A 21059-nucleotide genomic window follows, 5' to 3' on the forward strand; every position below is an offset into this window, starting at 1 on the left:
TGTCCTTTTCCTTGAGTTTTCTCTCTCCCTCTCCCTCTCTCCCTCCCTCTCTCCTTCCCTCCTTCTCTCCCTCCCTCCCTCCCTTTCTCTCTCCCTCCCTTCCTCCCTCCATCCGTCCCTTCCTCCCTTCTTTCCTTTTTTCTGTCTTTCAGAAATGTCTCTCTAAGGACTAATCCTAGGGGCTTTCAACAGCTGGAAGAGAGTAAAGCCTCTGCAGTTTGTCTCTTGTTTTCTTCTGACTCAGCCCTGTTTTTCTGTGCCAAGTGATGTGCCCATTTCCTGGTATGTCTCTCCCTTTCTCCCTGGCTGGGCGCACACTGGTTGTGAGGAAGCTGACCGTATCCTACCTGTACCTCTTCCTTTTATTTTTTAAGTGAAGCTGTTTTAACTGAAGAAAAATTGTGAGTGTAGTGTCCTGTTAGGACAGACTCATGAGATCCATTTAACAGCTCTGATTTTTACGAGGACTCCTCCAGAAGGATTTTTACCCACTGGGAACATGTTGAATATTTATTTTGAATGCTTGTAATCATCTGTAGCCACCTCTGCTCTTCAGTGGTAGTTTTTATCCAAGTGTTAAGGCTTAATGACCAGTCCTTAGGGCACTGTCCCAAACAATGGTATTATAGCTCAAGTAATTGCCAAACTTTCTCTCTTTAAAGGAGACAAATAAACTTCTCTCCCTTGGTGATCATTTTCTACTGGGGTACAATACAGAATGTTTTACATTATCATGATCTTGTAATAAACTTGTCCCCAATCAGTAGTAGATGTGTCACCTGATACCATAAAGGGGTACAAAAATCTCGAGTCTTTTCTTATCACTTAAATAATTCATGCCTTATTTCAGTTTTTCAAAACTTTCCTGCTCTTGTGGACGAAGGCTGTCTTTCAGTTGTCCATTTTACTCCAGATCAGTTAAGGGCGCCTTCTTTGTTAAGGGCAAAGATCAGTTTCCAAGTGTAACGACAGATGGCTTTCAGAATGAAGTGACTTTTATTTTTTCTTAGGTGTGAGGAGTTTTCCCATTTTCTTGTTTTGGTTATTGGACTTCTAGAAATCCATTATGGTTTTTGAAACACGATACCCCCATTTACTGTAAAGGTGGTCCGAGAGCTTGTGTGGGTGACATTGGCCTTGCCCCTCTGCTCATGCCAGCAGTCAGGAAGGCTTATGTCGCCACCTCTGCCTACTTGGAAATCCACCGCGGGGCATTCAGCATCTTTGCAAATGAAGTTTCCTACTGGAAAGAGGCAGAAATTCTCAGTCCCAGAGCTGAGGGCTTCAGCGGCGGACTCTTCTACTGCACAGGAAACTCTGTCCTTCTACATGTGGTGGTCAGGTGGAACTAGCTCCTCAGGGGCATTCTGGCCATGCTGGAGAGGCCAAGGGATTGATTATTCCATTGCTGGAATATGAATCTTCAGCAGAGGGATGAAAGGACTGAAGGCTGAGACATGTGCTCAGTAGGGAAATAATAGCGAGGAGAAGTTTGTCTTTGAGGCATGAAACTGGGCATTTCATTCGCTCCAGTGCCTGTGCCTCTGTCATCCGAGCGCTGGGTTCTGTGGAGCCTGTTTCCTCCTCAGGCTGCCATAGTGCAGACTCAGTGCTCCAGTGAATTTTATTGCAAAGAAGCTGCACGTTGTATCTAGTGCCTCCTGTACCCTTCCATACGTTCTGTTACAACCTAACGAAATCTTCAGTTCAGATGTTTCTAACAATTCTAAATTCTGGCAATAGTTCCTCAGCTCTACGCTAAAGAGCGTTATGGCTCAGCAGAAGGTTTTCTTTTCTTTTTTTCTAAATTTTAATGATTTTGTCCTTTAGCTTTTGTTTGTTTTCTTTTTGAGACAGTCTCAATATGTCCTTTAGGCTTACCTTGAACTCTCTGTGTAGTTCAGGCTACCCTTGAACTCATGGTGATCCTCCTGCCTCAGCCTCTTGAGTGCTGGGATTACAGGTGTGGGCCACCACGCCTGGCAGGTTTTCTTCATAGTGGACAGAACATAGACTGATATAGCCCCAATTTGAAACCAGAATGTTGAATCCTAGAGTTACTAAATGGTGAATTCTAGAGTTACTAAAAGTTCTAAGAACTCCTGGCTGTAATATTTCCTGAACTTACATCTTGGTGTCTCCTGAATATCACTCCGCTAACTATACTAGCAGTAATTAGATTTAATTATTTTTCCTATTTGTAGCATCTCAGATCAGTCTTATTTGCTGTTTTGGCATTGAAGAAGCATATATAGGAATTATTATTATTGCCGGCACTGGACTCGTCGTCTTGCGCGTTCCAGGCGATGTGTTGCTGATCTACATCCTGGGCCACTGCAGTTTGTTTTCTCACTGATCTTCTTAGTGCTTTTTAATTGTTCCATTCTGAAGTTTTCCTTATAAGAAAAAAAGCCTAAAAGGGATGGAAAAGGAGAGAAAAATGAGGAAAAACATGGACATAGAGATTTTGAAAGGGACCAAGAGTTTTAGGAGCTTGGCCAAATGGGAAGGGAAGAGGTCCAAAGCAGAGCTAAGCTGTGCTGTGTGCCTGTGCCGGCTCCCCGGCATCCACGCGGTCATTATGTACTTCAGGCATGTACTACTAGCAATAAATAAATACATTTACAAAGAGGAAGCTGTTCTCTTTTTCCAGTAGGGTGATGTTTAACCTCCAGGTTTCAAACTGCTGACCAAAGATTTTAGCACATTTCCACGCTAGGATCTTTTCCCTTTCAAGGGGATTAAGGGAAAAACACAGACGTTACCTCAGTCATCTTTCCATGTTTCTTTTAACTTAGCCTTGTATTCGGACAAGGTAACATGGTGGTTAGGGCCATAGTGGTCTGGGATGAGGTTCTGGGTCTCTTGCTGGCCAGCTGTGTGTTCTAGGCAGGCCACTTACACTCTTTGTTCATTTGTAAACTGGCGGTTCTTGGGCAGAGTTGAAATGATGCCTATAAAATGCTTAGTTTGGAGTGCAGAATAAGCATCCACTAAATGTTAGCCATTTTCCTTCTTGTTATTATTCTGTCTTTCATTCTAAGCATTCTGGAGCTATTTTCTGTTGCTTTATTTGTATGTCTCCATAATTTTCTCATATTTTGCTGTATTTTTTTCTCAGTTTATCGTACACTTTTTGTATTTTGTTCTCGGCACTGTTCCTTCCTGGGGTTCTCGGGTATGGCTTGATCTCCTTCTCATCTTCTTCGGCAGTGTACACGGCCATATTGCGAACCCGGAATGCCCCCCAGGAGGCCTGGTAGGGACGTCGTAGATGTGGCACTTCATCATCAGTCTGGTAGTTGTTTACATATGTCTTAATCATGCCCTCGAGATCACGTTACATCTTTCCATTAGTGTTCCGCTGCTCCGTGGGTGTCAAGCCGGTGTCAGATGCACTTACTATCAACCTGTCTTCGTGAGCACTGGGTAAGTTCTGCAAAGAGGCAGGTCTCATTTTCTCCAGTGGAAACTGCAGCCAGAGAGATTTACATGCAGACATAAGTAGTTTGGACTTTTTTTTTTTCTTTTCCAGCACATGCAGCACAAACCGCCACTGCACACACATGGAGCTTATGTCCCTTGTGTCTTGGTGTGCACTGGGGACACAAATGCATGGTGGCTTTGCACACTTCCCTAGTGATCAGTGGAGGCTTGGGATGATGAGTATCACCCTTCGGAGTTTTCACATTAACGTGTTGGGGATGGGGCATCCTTTCCCACCCACGAAGACGAAACCAAAACCACTAAAATAAAGAACAGGGCTAGGGAGATAGCTCAGTAGAATAAGTGCTTGCCTGGCAAGCGCAAGGTCCTGAGTTCAATCATCACTATTATTCCTCAATAAATAAATAAAAATTAAAACCGGGCAAGATCCTCCTTAGCCTGGGATCATCTCCACCCTCTCGATTATCCGTTGCCAGCCTTGAATCTTCCGTGAGTGCGTCCTGTTGTTTTTGAGATCCAGTAAACAGCAGCCGGGTTGGCGTGTCTTTGTCTTTGCCCATCTGGAGGCATTGAGCTCCCCCCAGTCGCCGTTCAAGTCTCAGTAAGTTGGCCTCTGTTTCCTATTTTACCCTCTCACTGTACCCCTGTACAAGAATTTGGGGATCTGGCCGGGTCCCGGACAGGTGTAGATTTTCCTTTCACCCTGGTGCCTTGGCTGAGCCTTTCTGCAGTGGGCAGAGAATCTTTTCTTCTTTCAAGGTTAGTGAGTCCTCATTTGCTAGGACTGTGCCACACAGGGGACAAGGGGAAGTCACTGCAGCTGCTCATGATGTGACACTCATGGAGACCCGCCTCCTCTCCATCTCTGGCTAGAGCTCTGCCGTCCAGCTTTTGCAGGCAGCCCCTCGGTATGCTAGAGCACTGTCACTCTGCACAGCGTTCATGTCCGTATTGGCCACGCCCTCCCAGAGTTGAGTACAGCTGCTCTCCTGGGATTTTTCCATCCTAATTTTCTATCCTAGTTATTTGTTCCCTTCTAGTTGAATAATTCCCTTTAAAAATCCTGTTCTTTCATACATGAAATGTTATTCAGACCTCAGGGTTTTTTTCTCACAAAGTTAGGATTGTAATTTTGAACTAGCATTAGGGTTTTTTTTCTTTTTTTTTTTTTTTAGTACAGGGTCTACAGGGTCTTACTACACAGATGGGACTTGTACTGATCCTCCTGTATTTAGCCTCCCAAGAGTTGGGATTACAGGTGCATGCCACCATGCCCAGTCTCAGCATTAGGGTTTGTCTTGAGTTCTGTTTTAGAATTTATCTGATTTATCAAAGCCAAAGACTTTGTTTTAGGCTTTTCTTTCAGTATCTTTCACTTAAATCTTTAATACTTCGCTATATCAAATTTTTAATGCTTCTACTATTTCAAGTTGGGCCAGGGGATCTGAGTTAGAGGGCTGAAGCTAAAATTTAACCAATCGGAGTGTTTTAAGTGTACTAATAAAATGCATTACAGTAAAGATAATCCTTCCTTCTTATAATTTAGTATGGCTTTCATTCAAAACCCACTGACCAAACCTAAAGAAATAAAGGACTGTCTCTACCACCAAGACATTAGGTTGATGACACTGGACACTGCAGGAGGGTAAGATGTACTCTTCCAATTCAGCCTTCTCAGTTTGCCTTGCACTTGGGAATTGCTCTTGGCAGTTGTCAAGAATACAGACGTTCAAGCCCCACTCCTGGTGATTTTTACTTTGGTTTGGGAATGAGACAGCTTACATTTGAAAACAAACTTCATAGGTAATGCTGAAAAATAGCCATCTTGAAAAAGCCATCTTGACACAGCCCGTGGGAGAAAGTGGGATCCCAGTTGGGCTTGTGGATGCACAGAGAGGAGATGCTCGAGTTAGGTCAGAAGATGCCCTTGTCCTGCTGGCTCACCCGGGCGCCAGCTGTTGAGGCAGACTGGGGTTCAGTGGGGAGCTCGGTATGAGGTCCAAGGCAGCCTGTGTTAATATCGGGGCAATGTCCCCTGCTGCTAGTTTGTTGTACAGGGCCCAAACATAATCTAGATAAAGGAAATGACTCCAACATTTCAAAGCATCACTCTTCTTCGCTTGCTTTGACCTGTTCCTATGTAATCAGAAATATCCTGGTCTTCCTGGCCTGTGATGCAAATGTCCCTGTATTGGCATACTTGCCAAATGCCATGCTTTTATCTTTCTTCTGTTCAACTAGGTGTTTCTTCTTTGAGGACTGACCCACAGTTACCTGGTAAACACTCTTAGCTCTTCTGGATCTGCGCCTGCTGCTTGGGGCCCTCCTCTTGGGTTGGCCGTCCTGGAAGTGCTTCCCTGCGGGCACTGTGGTTCTCAGGGCGCTGGAGCTGCCGTGCTGTGCACAGAGGGGGGCACAGAGGTGACTGAGCGCCCACCCGGCTGCGTGTCGGGTGTTTGCTCTGGGCCTTGGCTGCTCAGAGCCTTCGCTGACACTGCTCACTCGTCATCTTGGCTAGGCACCTTTTACCATTTTTCTTTTTCTTTTTTTTTTAAACATCCTCAAACATCTTTTTTATTTAAGAAAGAATAAAAATTTTAAAAAACATTAAAAATAGAGAATTTCAAAACAAGGTAATAGGATATCAACAGTGGTTGTTACATTGCATATTATCTTCAAGGTAGTTGAATACTACATATAAGTATGTAAAATTGGTCAGAAGTAATCATTAACTATTCATTAAAATAAACCAATAGAAATTAGTACAATCATTTTAGCTACAGAAACAAATTCGATAGACATATTTTTTCTTAATCAACTTTCTACTTTTTCTCAAATGAGAAAAAAGTAGAGCTCATGAAGGACAGGTGTCAGCCTGTCTCCTTGATTGATAGACCAACTGATCATTCATTGAAGGGTTTAATAGTTACAGCGCACACGTGTTACACGTATATGGGTCTAAATACCAAAGGCCTTCTGTATGCAGGTTGTAGAAACTTGAAGAGACAGCTGTCCCTGCAGATAGCTAAGATTTTTAGCAACAAATAAAGGTTTTCCAAGGTCTTCCGGTACAGAACAAGTAGAATTGAAAAAACTCTACCATTACAGAGGATGTGATTATGACTGATGACTTTAGATCTTAATGTCAGCAAATTCCAAAAAAAGATAAAAATGAGAAATTAATTCTGATCTCAACTTAGGCCAAGTTTCATTATTTTAGGACAAAATGTGTGCTACTGTATAGTGTTATAGTCTACAGTAGTATAATCTACACTGAGTGCAAGGAACTGATTTACTTCTCGGCTTTAAGCTTCTTTGGGACATACTCGGGTCCTGTCCCCAGTCACGGTCTCTCTTTTGAGCGCGAGGTCCAGATTGCCAAGTGGAACCCGTCCACGCCAAATGTCTCCTGTAGGAAAGCAACACAGGTTGTTGTATCAGGTGAAATAAATTTGGAATTGGGTAGACAAACATACTGCCTTCTCACTTCTAGGGTCCCTTCTCTTGTGTTTGTTAAATTGGGTAGAACTTCTAGAATAAAATGGAAAGGTGACGTTTTCTCTCCTAGGTTTTATTAGTATTTCTTTTAGTGCTTCATATTAGCACTGTGAGTGTTGCTTTTGGCCTGTGTGAAGTATGTTTGCTGTGACCTAAAATTAGTATTTCTAGTGATGAGAACAAAGAACTTTCGTAGTTCATTGAATTTTTAAATAATCAGTTAAAATGTTCAAATATCTTAGATAAGTAAAAACAGATATAAAGCTCATTTATTTGTGGCTACAAAGACTAAAATAATATTTAAATTATTTTAACTACTTTTAATTGAGAAGTTCATATATGGCAAGTATTATTGGGGAATTTATGTACTATTGCTCATATATCTAACTTTGCTTTTGAAATATTGTTAGATACGATTTTATCTTTTTTTTGTTTTATGAGTTATCTCTGCGTAACCTTTTAAAAAAGTGATGCTTTTCCCTAAGGCTTATAGAATATTATTTTCTTCTCTATTTTATTTCATCTTGCTGATAGTAAGAAACTCTTAATATACTGTTCGTTTCGTGACCCACATACACCAGCAGCCTTAGTAACTAATAGTCACACCTCAAGCGACATTAGGGGAGGTGTGTGGTCCATCAGTATAAAATGACCTTGTTATGAGCTTTTAATGCTTACACATGATAGTCTATATGCAAATATTTTTATTTAAAGATAAATGTCTCATCTTAATGCATAATAATTACCTTTAGATCTAAATATGATACCATTGATGACGTGCTTAGCCTAATTTAGTAGCCACTCTCTAATCCTGCAAAATCACCCAAATATGCAGTAGTCCCTTGCTATTTTGTGATTTGACTTGCACGGACCTCTGTTTTACAGATTTTCAAAAAATATTAATCTAAATTATTTATCTTGAAGTTTTTGCTACATTGCAGGATTTTGTAGTACTCTGCAGTATTCATGTGTTGTTAAAATTATGTAGGTTTATGAGTTTAGAAAATGGTTAAGAACATTACAAGTGGTTTTTAAAAGTGTGGGAAAAGTTTATGAGTGTAGGGTTTATAAAGCCTTAAAATATATAAATACTAAAATAAATATAACGTCGCTACTTCACTGATTTTCTTGAACATAACCTCCATGATAAGTGAGGGACCACTGTATTTAAGTCCAGTGACTCAATAAACAACATATAGAAAGGTAACATCGTTATTTTTTTTTATATTTTTATATTTTTATTTTATTTGTGTGTGTGTGTGTGTGTGTGTGTGTGTGGCCAGCTCAGCCCACCAGGGGGCGGGGCTGGCTGGCATGTGGTGCTGGGGGATTGAACCGCGGTCCCTGTGCTTTGCTAAGCTTGTTCTAAGTAGGTGCTTTAGACCACTGAGCCATCTCACCAGCCCCAACATCATTATTATTTAAGATGTTATTGAACATTCTGCAGATATAACGGAAGTTCAAGCTACTGAGATATGTTTTTCTATTTTCCACCTTCATTATAGGAAGCATATTCTTTAATTGAGAAGACTGAAGCCGAACAAAATGCCTTGTTTTCATATCAGAAATATTTGCAAAGCTCAAAAGTAAGGAAAAGCAGGATCCCTCCTCCACCCATCCTCCTCTCCAGAACTCATTGTTCTGTGACCCTCAAACCCACTCCGTTCCTTTCAGACGTTAAGGTATGCTGCCCTTCAGGGCTTTACTTCTTGGTGAACAATCTAAGTACTTTTATGACTAAATGACTCATCTTTTTATTGCTGTTAGGACCTGGTACTCTTATTTCTAGGCAGTGAACAACAGGTTAGCATTCCAGCGTTGTGGTTCCTTCGTGGCATTTCCCCCTTTGTGCCATTTGTGGACTGTTCTGGGTAGCTCTTCGCTAGCCTGATACACAGGAAGGAGAACCAGCGTCGAAGCAGCTCTCCCATGCATCTGCCGCTGTGCTCTAACCGAGGGCTGGCCCCTGAGGGCGAGCTCAACAGGGAGGCCCCATTGGAAGGGGACAGACAACTGAAGAGGGAGGGGTCCGGCCCCAAGCCCTCGCTGGGGATGAGGCTGCTGTGGATGGGGTGTGATGGGGAGGTTTTGAGGGTGGAGGTTCTGCCCAAAGTTCTTCCAAAGAAATGTGGATCCTTTTAACACAGACAAGTGATAATCCTGGCCCCCTAGGGTGTAGGGCATCCTACATGTTTACAGATGTATCAGGATGCGATTTCCTGGCATCCCTAATGCCTTGGAACCTGGCCTACATGTGACTAACCTCTGAGAGTTAGTTTCCTAACCAGAATTTGTTCCTACCTAACTTATATTTTAAATATTGCATTTCCTGCTTTGGGAGGATCAACAACACGCTCTTTGATGTATATACAAAAATAACATTTTATCTTCGATTCACTTTAGGGGCTTTTGCATGCAAAGACTGTTGGAAGTCCAGCCCATTGAGGTTTAAACTTCTAGGTCCACTCCTTATTAGCAGTGACACTTTAAGATGACAAAACACATGTTTATTTTGGAGACATTTTTTTGAGTTTTTTTCTTTGTAAAGTGTGTTAACTGAAAATAAAATGAGTTAGTGTGTAATATTCTTGGCGTATCAACAGATGTCTCACCACTACCTGTGGTAAGCTTTGATAGTACAGTTTATCAAAGGGAATACTGGAGTCGAAGGCTATGATTACATTATTTGGTGATTTTTCTTCATTGATTGTATCTGATGAGCATTTGTTATATGTGTGTAATCTGTCGCGCTCCTTGTTAAGCAGGTAAAGTGAAAAGTTAAAACTGGATGAAATGGGGTTCCATTCTCTAAGGCGCTCCAGATGAGGGGAGAGGGACACCGGGGGAAGCAGCGCTGCCACCTTCAGAGGGCTTTTAATGGTAGAACTAGATGTGCCCGGCACCTTACACCCAAGTGTGCTGTAATAAACGTGACTTCTAGTGACAGTAGTCATAAAGTTCAACTTGGAATTTTTTAGAGTCTTTTTAAAAGTAGGGCTTCACTGATTTAAAAAAGTAATATAGAATGAAAATTAGGTGATTTACCAAATTTTTGTTTTCAAATATTTTGGTTTACTTAGCCAAAATGTTAGTTTTCTTTATGTTTCAATCCAGTGACTTGTTTATTTTGTTTTATAATGCTTGGAAATCAGAAGATAAGCCTTACATATCTGATCTGCAGTTTTAGTATTTGTCTGTGGTGCATGGTAAAAAAGACGTAAATGGCAGTTGTTCCAGGACAGAGCGCCTAGTGGTTCTGACTCATCACCACTAGGTGGTGCTGTGGGCTTGGATATAGCTTCGGCTTTGTGGCTTCAGCCATCTTTTCTTATGCAAACCTCTTGTGAAGGCATTTGTTTCATTAAAATCTGTTTTCATAGCCGAAAATATTAATATTATTTACATTACTTATAAAATCTTCTCAAGTTAGTGATTTGTTCAGGATGCTTCTGTTCTTGCGTAGATTCTAATTACACTTCTGAAGAGTTACTGAAACTAAGATGTTTCCATCAGTGGAGCAGAGTAAAGATACAAAATGCGCTTGTAAAATGCTTTCAGAGAGAACTTTCTCCCCTCTCTGGCTTATGTGGTGTGACTTAGAGCAACAGTGGTCTAAGAGAACTTTCTCCCCCGCCTTCTGGCTTATGTGGTGTGACTTAGAGCAACAGCGATCTAAGTCATATAACACAGTCCTCCCCTGTACTTTTTTGCATGGAAAATCAAGGGATTTGAACTTTAGTTTTTCCCCTAGAGCTACCTGAGTTCCCACCTGCTCTGCAGCCTCCACATTCCCTGCTGACCTTTCTATCCTTAGAGCTCTCTCACCTCTCACTAGTTGTGCATGGAACAATTACCTGAGAAATTTTCTTTGGAAACACAAAAGCCCAGTTACTTATATCAGAAATTTTAATTCATGGAAGCAGCTGAAGAAAATGGGTGACTCTGGACAAACTGTTTTTGAAAAGCAGTTCTGGTGCACAGGCAGGATTGAGTCCTACTCACATAGATGAGACCCCGTTAGGGTTTTTCTTTTAGCCTGGAGGAAGGAGGAGTAGGTACAAACCATATAAGACACTTGGTTTTTAGAGACTATTACATTTTGCTTCTTCCCTGTGCTCCCTGTAGTTTAGAAGTTGCCTCTATGTGTGTGTGTGTGTGTGTGTGTGTGAGAGAGAGAGAGAGAGAGAGAGAGAGAGAGAGAGAGAGAGACAGCGATGTTCCTCACCCCTACCCCAACAGCGCGCTTGTTCACACAGCACTTCTCTTGGCATCAACTTGATCCCTTTTTTCCTACAGTGAGAATGGAGAATGTGGTTCATTCAGATAATACATCTCCATTATTTGGACATTGTGGCAGAAGGCCCATTGTGTGACTACTTAGGTTTCAGTTTGCATGGGCTTCATACCTGTGTTTGGATTATATCTTCATGTAAAACTATCCAAGTAATGCCATGGTACAGGCACTTATGGACTGGAGAAAAAATTGGTTTGTCATCTTATTATTTATCATGCAAACTCTCCCACTATTCTTATGTACACTTATATTTCATTTTAAATACTATATTATCTTGCTTCTCTTTTAATGTATTTGGTACAATGTCTGCAGGGTTTACAGGGTCTCACTAAGTGATCAGACTCATAGTGATTCTCCTGTTTTCAGCCTCCCAAGTGCTGGGATTATAGGCACACGCCCCCATGCCCAGGCCCAGTTGCTGTCTCAGCATGCCCTGGGGTCGGGGCCCACATGGCATGCCTGGGATCAAACCCTGGCCATTGCACTCTGCCTAAGCAGGTGCTTTAGTCTGCTGAGCTATGTGGCTGGCTCTATCTTGCTTCTTTTTCTGCTTGCTTTTGTTACCAGTTATCTTGATCATATATGAAAATCATTTCAGTAGTGATCTCTCTTCCATCAAGTCATTCTTGAGTCCATCCAGATTAAGTCATCTCTGGCATCAGCTTCTGCCCCTGTTTGCTTTGGGGCGGTTGTTTAGCATCTCAGTATCTCTATTTCCCATGGTAACAGTAATTCCATCTCATCGGGATGCTGTGAATATTAGTCTATCAATCTCCTGAGATGCTTCGTGCATAGGAGCCGTCCAGCAAATGATAATTAGAATGATAAATAAAGAACAATATTTGAATCTTGATTGTCCTAGGTAAGCTTCCCCTGTACTGTATTTGTCTTTGCTTTTGTAAAATTAAACTAAATGCCTTTATAGATGTAGACTTCATATTTTAAAGTACAGATGTTACTTTTCTATTTATAAAAGCATTCCTTGTGCTACGCAGAGACAAAGGAAATCAAATGCCTTCATGCAGACTACAGGTGACACACTCTTCTCTCTCCCTGGCAGGTGTCCTGGTACTGCATTTTGGGTTGTAAAGCAGAAGGAAGTTACGGAAAAGTGAGGCTGAACAACAACCATCTCCCCAATTCCGGAGAAGCGGTATGTCCTGTTAAATGGGAGAAAACTCTACCAAAGCCCACACATAGCAAACTGAATTTTTTCCCCTGGGAAGTCATGGTTTCAGTGAATCTAATTTCAACTTGAGTCATAACTAAAACAATGAAAGTATTTTTACATATAATGTTAGAAGTCACATTGTTTTAATTTTCGATGTATAACTTGAATGTGCTTTGTTAATAGATACCAGCTGATGGTAAAAGCATTTTTGAAGTGAAAGGTTTAGAAGCGAATGAAAAATACATATTTGCAACTGCTGCTTATTGTTCTAATGGGAAACTTGTTGGTGATGCTGTCGGGGAGACGACTAAGCCAATCCTGGTCTATCCATCACTGTCTGCTATTACTGCTCGAATGTACCTGATACAGGTAGAGGAGAATTCTGCTGTTTTTCTACTACTTTTTGTTAAGAATTGGATAATTTCTATTGGAAAAAAAATCACAGCAGATATTCTGATGCTCATGTAATACACATTTTCATGATTGCAGTATAGTCTGATAAAATGTGAATCATTTTTCTTCTATGAGTGAGTTTCCTTTCTAAAATAACATCCCCCAGGTCACAAACATAACACATAGTAATTGTAGAAATTTTGGAAAGTATTAAAATGCATTTAGGAGAAAATTTTAAAAAATATTTGTTATCTTACAGAGTAGCAGTTCTTACTACACCTAGAGCAGTTTTTTCAGTGTCTGAAAGCATTGTCACAACCTAGCAGGCTGCTGCTACAGGTACCTTGTGAGTAGGGGCCAGGAGTGCTGAATAACTACATTTTATGTGCATGAATTCATATACAATGTATAATTTTAATCATGATATACATGATAATATTATCATAATGACAATGTTAGGCTATAATATTGTCATTTAGTATGTAATTGGCATTTGTCATTCCATTAGGAAAACTTCCAAAATAGCTCTATGGCATTGAGTCTTACAGGTAGCTCATAGTTTACTTAGTAATTCTTCACTGCTTGTCACTTAGGTACTTTCTAGTCCTTTGGTCTCATGAAGAAACTCTGATGCATACCACTGTGCACAAATTGTTTTTAGGGTAAATTTAGAGCTGGGAACTTGCTGGGGCACTAGAGGCAGACCTGAGTTCAAACTGTAGCTCCTAACAGTAGCTGTGTGATACCGAGGAGGGAATTTTCATCTGCGAAGTGGGAATAAAAGTGCAGCTCTTATAACAGCAGCGTCTCCCAGGGCTGATGTGAGCATTACACGGAGTTACGTTCACCCAGTATTTCACTGCAGACTGGTCACACAGTAGACCCTCAATAGCTGGTGTTCTTAGTTCTGGACATACTCATGAATTAACAGTTTTTGCTGAAGTAGCTGTTGTTGGACTTAAAACATTTCACCGCTGATGAGGCCGCTGATGTGACTTTTAACCTAGGCCTTGAGCGTCTACTTTAAGGGTATTGTTGGCTGTAATGTTTATGGTTATTGTAAATTGTATCCTATTTCTACTGTGCTATTTTTTGTCATAATAGTTGATCAGTATTATAAACTTAGATCTCAGGGGCATTTTATATCATCACATTTTTCCCAGAAAATTAAATTGAGAGAATTGCTAGGATTTGTCTAGCGTTGGGTTAGCACATCATATTGCTCATGGTTTTCTGGTATTTTGATTTCTTTGGAATTTAATACATTCCTCAATTTGCAGTGATGGAGTTATTGTAGGGAACCGAATATTTCATCAAGGCCTAATTTTTCTCCAGGGAGTGGTTTGACTCTCGAGCTCCATTTGGCAGAACTTTCATTGCAAGTTAATAAGACTAAGTCCAAGCTATACTGCCGGGATAATGAGAAGTGTCGGCAAGTAATGACCCACATTTCTTCATTGATAGTAGATTTGCGGCTGCGCGGCTCGCTCATGACCCTTGCTGGGCACTCCTTCGCATAATGTGAAGCGTTTAAAGCAAAACTTTCTCATTTGTTAAACGCTCTTAATTTGTAACTTAAATTTAGGCTTTTAAATTCTAGCTTATTATGCCTTTCTTTTGGAAGTCCAATCTAATTTTCACAAGGATGGTTAGTTTTTAGTTTCAGGACAATTAAGTTCTTTTTTTTTTTTTTTTTTGTGGAACTGGGGATTGAACTCAGGCCCTTGCATTTGCTAGGGAAGCGCTTATTCTAATGAGCCATCTCCCCAGCCCCACAATGAAGTTCTTTAAAATATAGCATTATAAATATTTTATAGTAGAATATAAAGATATTTTAATAAGTGTACTATGAACTTATTTTTGAAATTTTAGGTTGAACTGTTAGTCAACATTAGTTTGAAATCATTAATAAAAGTCAGGGGACTCTGACAGGTTTTTTTCCATTAATATAAAAAGCTAGCAATGTAATTTATCTGGAAAGATTTTTAAGGATTTTTTTCTTTCTGTGACTATTTCTTTTTTGGCTTTGCTTCTGTTAGTTATTTCTCTTTAAGTTGGGAATGGATAAATAATGTAATATAAGATACAGAAAAGTAGAAATCTGTGAGCAGGAATCTAACCTTGACTTTAGAGATAATAATGATTTTAGAAAAGCTGCTTCATCCCATTTTTCATGTCTGTAAAGTGGATACAAGATTACATACCACATTCTATTGCATTATTGAATTCTCAAACCAAAGAGTGGATGAGCAGAGCTGTGTGCCAGGTATGCCAGGCATTCATAATTCATTATCCTGGGGTGGGTAAGACAGCTCAGTGGGCTAAAGTGCCTGCCTAGACAAACTTAGGCAAGTGCAGGGACTGCAGTTTGATCCCCGGCACCACGCGCCAAGCCAGCCCCACCCTCAGGCCTGGCTGAGCCAATCAGAGTCCAGGCGTGGTGGCTCATGCCTGTAATCCCAGTACTGGGGAGTCTGGGATTACACAAGTGAGACCCTGCAACAACCAAATACATTAAAAAAAATTACAATTCATTATCCTGTATATTGCTAATGTGAGGTGATATCTCACTGCGATTTTTAAAAATTTTTTCTCATTGTGACCTTCACTGGCATCTCTCTGATGATAGCCATGCAGCTGAATACTATTCAGTCTTAAAAAGCAAGTGAGTCAGTGGAGGAACCCAGAGGACCTTAAGTGAATGAAACCATAGCCCTGTTACAGACAGACAGATGCTGTATGGTCTCCTTTAAGTGTGGAACCTAAAAAGTTAAGCTCAGAGAAGTAGAGGGTAGCATGGTAGCCGTCAGAGGCCAGGCTCATGCAGGTGGGCAAGGGGCTAGATCTGTAGCTGGGCGGTGGGTATAAGTTTGCATTTAGGAGTATGTTTTGACGTTCTAATGCACAACACAGTTAACTAAAGCTAATAACATATTTAATTTCTTTCTTGCAGAACCGGGGATTGATTTCAGGCCCTTGCACTTGCTAGGCTAGTGCTTATTCTACTGAGCTTTCTCCTGGCCCTAATTTCTTTAAGTAGTTAAAAAGAAGGATTTCAAATGTCCTTACCACAGGAAAATGGTATCTGAGATGACAGATGTGCTAATTAGCCTGACTTGATCACTCCACAATGTATATACATTTATCAAAAATTATGCTCTAGGGCTGGGGAGATAGCTCAGAGGTCTAAACACCTGCCTGGGAAGCACAAGGACCCAGGTTCAATCCCTGGTGCCTCATGTAGTGCTGGTCCCAGAACCCAGGGCATACTGTGCCTGCCACCAAAACCAGGTGTGGTGGTGCACACCTGTAATCCCAGCCCTGGGGAGGCTGAGACAGAAGGATCGTTAGGAGTCCAAGCTGCATAGTGAGATGCTGTGCCATATAAATAAGTAGACAGATTTTAAAAATCACACTCTACCCTAAAAACATATATGCTTATTATTTGCCAATTAGAAAGAAAGCAAAACTTAAAATTCATTATTTTGCTCCTTAGCAGTAACTCTCTGAAGTGTGATGGTTACTTTCATTTTAAAGTTAAGGAAACAGATTAATCCTTTTCCTGCCAGTCCCACTATATTCTAGAAGCAGTACGTTGAAGAGGTTAAAAATTTCATCAGGGTTCCTTCCACAGTGGGTGGTTGGTGGTTGGCTTGACCCTTGGGCTGCTTCGTGTGTCTAGGGCTCTGTCTGCTCTAGGGAAGTCATCAGATGCCCACCCAGTGCCCATCCCGTCCTGCCAGCCACTGCGGAGCGATCGTTTCTCTGCGCCCTGTCTTCACCTCAGCTTCTTCCCTGCCCTCTGCTCTTGGCTTCTCTTTTCTACCATTTTTCTTTTGTTCTCTGCCTGGATTCCTGTGGGTCCCCAGGCAGAGTTAGTGGCACACAGACCCTCCATCAGCAGTCACAGGCCCAGCAGGAGACAGGGAGGTGCGGGCCACACCATGTTCCTGCTTCACAGAGGAACTCATCTCTTTATTGATGAATTATTTACTCAGTGTCTACTCTGTGCCAGGTTCTGCGCTACCTGTTGTCTTTCCTTCCTGTGAAATGTCTTCCTTATCTCATCACCACAGTGGTAGCCTTTACTTAGGTAATTTTGATTTAAGCCTTGAGCCAAAGCCCTAACTATGGGCCGAGGAACTAGCCTAGCGTGGAGCTGGAAAGGTACAGGCAGCTGTAGGTCCTGTGCCCTTAGTTCTCTTTATCTATCTGCTTTCTTTTTTTCTCCCTAAAGATTGAGTTTCTTTTCTTCTGTGTTATGGAAGAAAAATATGGGATTTCTGAATTCTGTGTTCCTTAATTTCAGTCACAGAGATCAACTAGCCAGCTTTCGATGAATTTGTAGTCAGGATTCTAGTCTTGATTGGAAAGTGTCTAATTAGCTCAACCCTTATACTGAAGAGTCTGGCCTCCTCCTGGATGCTTAACCACTGACTTGCTTTTAACTCTCGCCTTTCTTTTCCTTTGTATATGGGAGGCTGAATCAGTCATCTCCTGTGGTGCCCATGGGAATTTAAACCTTCTCACTGGCATGGGCTTTGCCCAGTTCAACTCCCCATCCTCTGTAAGGGCCCGGTCCACTTTCTCTGCTTTGTCTAAGCCAGTTCAGACAAGTTTGTGTCCTCCCTTGCTCCCTGGGAGTCTCTTGTGTAAATAGTGACTTTCTCTGAAATCCTCCTGGTGTGTGGAATGTCGTCAGCCTTGACCTTAGCACCAAACCTTGAGTGGCGGCCCATCTTGCTTTGCGAAAGGGCTGTGGAATACTCACTTGGAGACCAGAGCTCACCCTGGCCCAATCAGCCAAGTTATAGTATAGGACAATTGCTGAGTGTTATCCTCTGAGGGGAGTGGAACAATTTAAGGAAAGGAAGATTTGTAAATTTATTGACCACTATATTTGTTGGGTGCTACTCTGTGCCAGGCACTGTTTGAGGTCAGTGATTCTAAAACTTGTGTGTGCAGCAGAATAATTTGAAGTGCTGTTGAAACAAGGCAATGAGAATTTTGTGTATCTAATGAGCTCCTAGACGGTGCTCATGGCCCAGCGATCGTACTTCAGGGGATACTGTTCTCAACGAAGTGAGCAAATATGGTAAGAGATAGGAAATGGACAATAAAAGCAGTCAGTAGTAAAGCCTCGTATGCCAAAAAGAATCCTTTAGCAAAAGTAGAGCATGGAAGCGGGAGTGGGAAGTGTGAGGTGGATGCAGGGCAGATAGATTGTCGTACTACACAGGACAATCAAGAAGGGTGAGATTGGAGCCGAGACAGGAAGGAGCCGAGGGAGCAGCTCTCTAGGGGAAGAGGGTCTGCAGAAGGCCTGGTTAGAACAAAGGCCCTGTGGCGTTGAGAAGTGTTTCCTCTACATCTGGTAAATGGTAGGGAGACCCATCTGGCCAGCCAGAGGGACCTTGGAGAAGGGGAGGCTGAGTCAGAGAGCACAAGATAAGTGGCTCATGCTGGTTGGCAGTGGAGCAGGCAAAGTTTCCAGGTGATTAGGAGGACTTTGGCTTGTGCCTTGATCTTCAGCAGCGCTGTGACATCATGTAAATGCTGCTTGGAAGGATTTGCGCGGCTGCTGGGTTGGAAGTGGACTGTAAGGGGGAAGGAGGAAGCGTGGTTTCTTGCTTCTATCTCATGAGAAGGTGGTTGAGGTGATGAGGAGGGGCCAGATCGTGGGTAGGTTTGGAAGAAAGCTGATGAGAGTTCCTGGTAGAGATAACAACGTTAGAATTAAATAGTCCAAGTGAATATTTCATACTATTTAATAACAAAGTGAGTCAAAGGTATTTACTGAGTGTGCAGAAGGAGAGCATTGACATGGACTGAACTGCAGAAGGCGGTGGGCGGCGTAGAGCTGGCGGAAGGCGTGGCCAGAATTCACTTTGGAGCAGGCCGGGTGGGACAATGTGCAAAATCTGGGGATCTGGCATGTGAGAGGGAAGTCTAGGAAGGCTTGAGAATAGTTACATGACAAAACTACGGGCCTGGGTGGTATCACCAAGGAAGTGAGTGTAGGCAGAGAGGAGGAAATAGCAAGAGCAACCGAGAAAGAGTGTGGGCGTTGGAGGAAAAAGAGAGTTCTGGAAGCCAAGTGAAAGTTCCTTATGGAGGAGAAAGAGGAGGAATCTCTTGAACTTAATTATTTCTTTAGTCCTTTATGCTTCTTTCTCATTTTAATTTCACTCCCTCTTAAAATTTATTTTGTACAACACTACCAGGTTAGCCACCTGTGACCAGCCGATGTCCTGACACTCCTCTGTAGAAACTCACAAGGCCCCTGGAGTTCATAAACCTTGGTGTTTATGTGGCATCTTCTTGTTTTGCAACAAATAACAGTCTTAGAAGGATGTACAGTATTTTAAGATGGAGAAAAGTCAATTCAAGATTCATCAGTCCTCTCACACATCATTTGTTATTTTCCACAGTAAATCATAGAATTACATGGTGTGATAACTTTGTCCAACGCTTGTTTGACAGATGCAATCCAGAGAAATCCACTGTGTACCGGTCTAAACCTTGGCTGTAGCATTTTTACTATATATGAAATTTGCATGAGATAGCACTTCCTCAGGTTGGGTATAAAAGCTCAGCTTCTCAGTGGCCTCGTTTCCTCCTCCATAATGCAGGGAGAGCAGGAGAGCTCCTGTCCTAGAGTGTACGAGGAGTCACTCTGACAGTGCACACAGTGTGCTGAGTCCAGGACTTGGCATGCCAGCGTGTTCCACCTGGCTTGCATGCCTCTTGGACAGAAGTCATGGCCCATTCTAAGCTCTCCATCATGTGCCCGTTTTTCTTCATGCTTGGGCCCATTTCTCCACTCTCTCTTCTCAGATTCAATCTGCACTCTATCATTCTGCTCTGTGTCCCCCTTAAAGGCTTCCTTCTCCACAATGATTATGTGATTTTTTTAAAATAGCTTTTTCTGAGGTTTCATGTGGCTGATTCCTTTATCTTGATTCCAGCCAGTTACATGGAGTCTGAAACTATTTTGAGGGAGTTTCTTCTTTGAGGGAGCTATGCCTCCAGCGCTTAGCACAGAGTAGAAGCTTTTAAAGTTTACTGAGGAGCAGCTCAGCTGGTGGGTTGATTATGAATAGCTATTTGGTAGATTAGAAAATTTCTGACCTTTAGGTGGAAAATATTTGGGTAACATGTCCTTTACCTGCTTAATTGAGTTAATTCATTTGTACACCATCCCTTACCTGTTTCCACAAAGGATGTGAGGTAGCATATAACTCTCTTGGTGAGATTTTTATACTGTTATATATGTATTTACATAGAATTATCTTTAGAACTATATTTAAATAAATAATTTCTACCAAAAGAAATAGGTAAGATGATGACTTTTTTTTTGTCTCCCAAGCTTCTAATTGTCATCAGCAGAATGATTTGTTTTGCCTGACATTGAATTTGTTAATCTTGAAAGATACTATGACTTCTAAGCAGGCGTTTCTGCTTTATTCTTTACTCCTTTCAGTGGTGAACTCTTTGTTGCACAAAAGCTCTGAAACTGTCAGTCAAAACAGAAAAAGAATGAAGCATTTCTCACATATTGAGTGTGGGAAATCTGATTGTTTCTCTTGGAACAGATTGTTCATTATAACAGTATCTATAATAAATGGAGTGCGCTGCTGAGATAGATGAAAATGAAATTAATTTGGCTCAGATGTGATCTTTGTTTTGCTTATGAGGATTTGAAACATCCTTACAGAGTTTCAGATTTCCATGCAATTTAGAAATAAAAGAGATTTCGAAATGCGTCTGTCTCCCTTGCCAGTGGCTGTCATTCCCTCACCGCAGCTCTGCCGCACAGTGAAGCAAGTGTGAGTAAGTGTGTAGGACACTTGTGTGTGCTGAGCCCTGTCGGGGTGCTTGCCTGAAGTGTGCATTGCCTAGATACCGATATCACACGAGAGCACCTTGTGTTTTGTTACAGGTTGCCTATCAGATCGGCCACTATGAGCTGGCTAAGAAAGTTTTCTCACCTGTTTGGGATTATTTTGTTGCTTCTCCATCTCAGGATGAGCAGTCCTGTGTTTCTCTAGACAATATGATGATGATTACACAGAGAAGGTAATTAGCCATATTATTTTAAGGTATTAATTAATATACATGACTAAAAATATAGATGGTGGGTCTGTGAAGATGAGCATGTATTTTCAGTTTCATAATAAGGGAGCTGGAGCTGGAGTTCGGCAGCACAGTGCCTGCCTGGTATGTTTGAGTCCTTGAGTTTGATGCTGGGTACCA

At 41.6% G+C, this 21059-nt stretch overlaps 1 protein-coding gene across 1 annotated transcript in view; it reads left to right on the plus strand.

Moving 5' to 3' along the window:
* Window positions 1-21059, plus strand: part of Cfap54 (cilia and flagella associated protein 54) — a 353322-nt gene that overhangs the window by 74718 nt on the left and 257545 nt on the right. The window contains exons 20-23 of the mRNA XM_023716586.1: window positions 8451-8627; window positions 12300-12392; window positions 12594-12779; window positions 20746-20882. Of these exons, the coding sequence (XP_023572354.1) occupies window positions 8451-8627; window positions 12300-12392; window positions 12594-12779; window positions 20746-20882 (593 nt within the window). The remainder of the gene's footprint in view (window positions 1-8450; window positions 8628-12299; window positions 12393-12593; window positions 12780-20745; window positions 20883-21059) is intronic.

This window comes from Octodon degus, unplaced genomic scaffold (genome assembly GCF_000260255.1).
Source record: "Octodon degus isolate 3935 unplaced genomic scaffold, OctDeg1.0 scaffold00004, whole genome shotgun sequence".
Lineage (NCBI taxonomy): Eukaryota > Metazoa > Chordata > Mammalia > Rodentia > Octodontidae > Octodon > Octodon degus.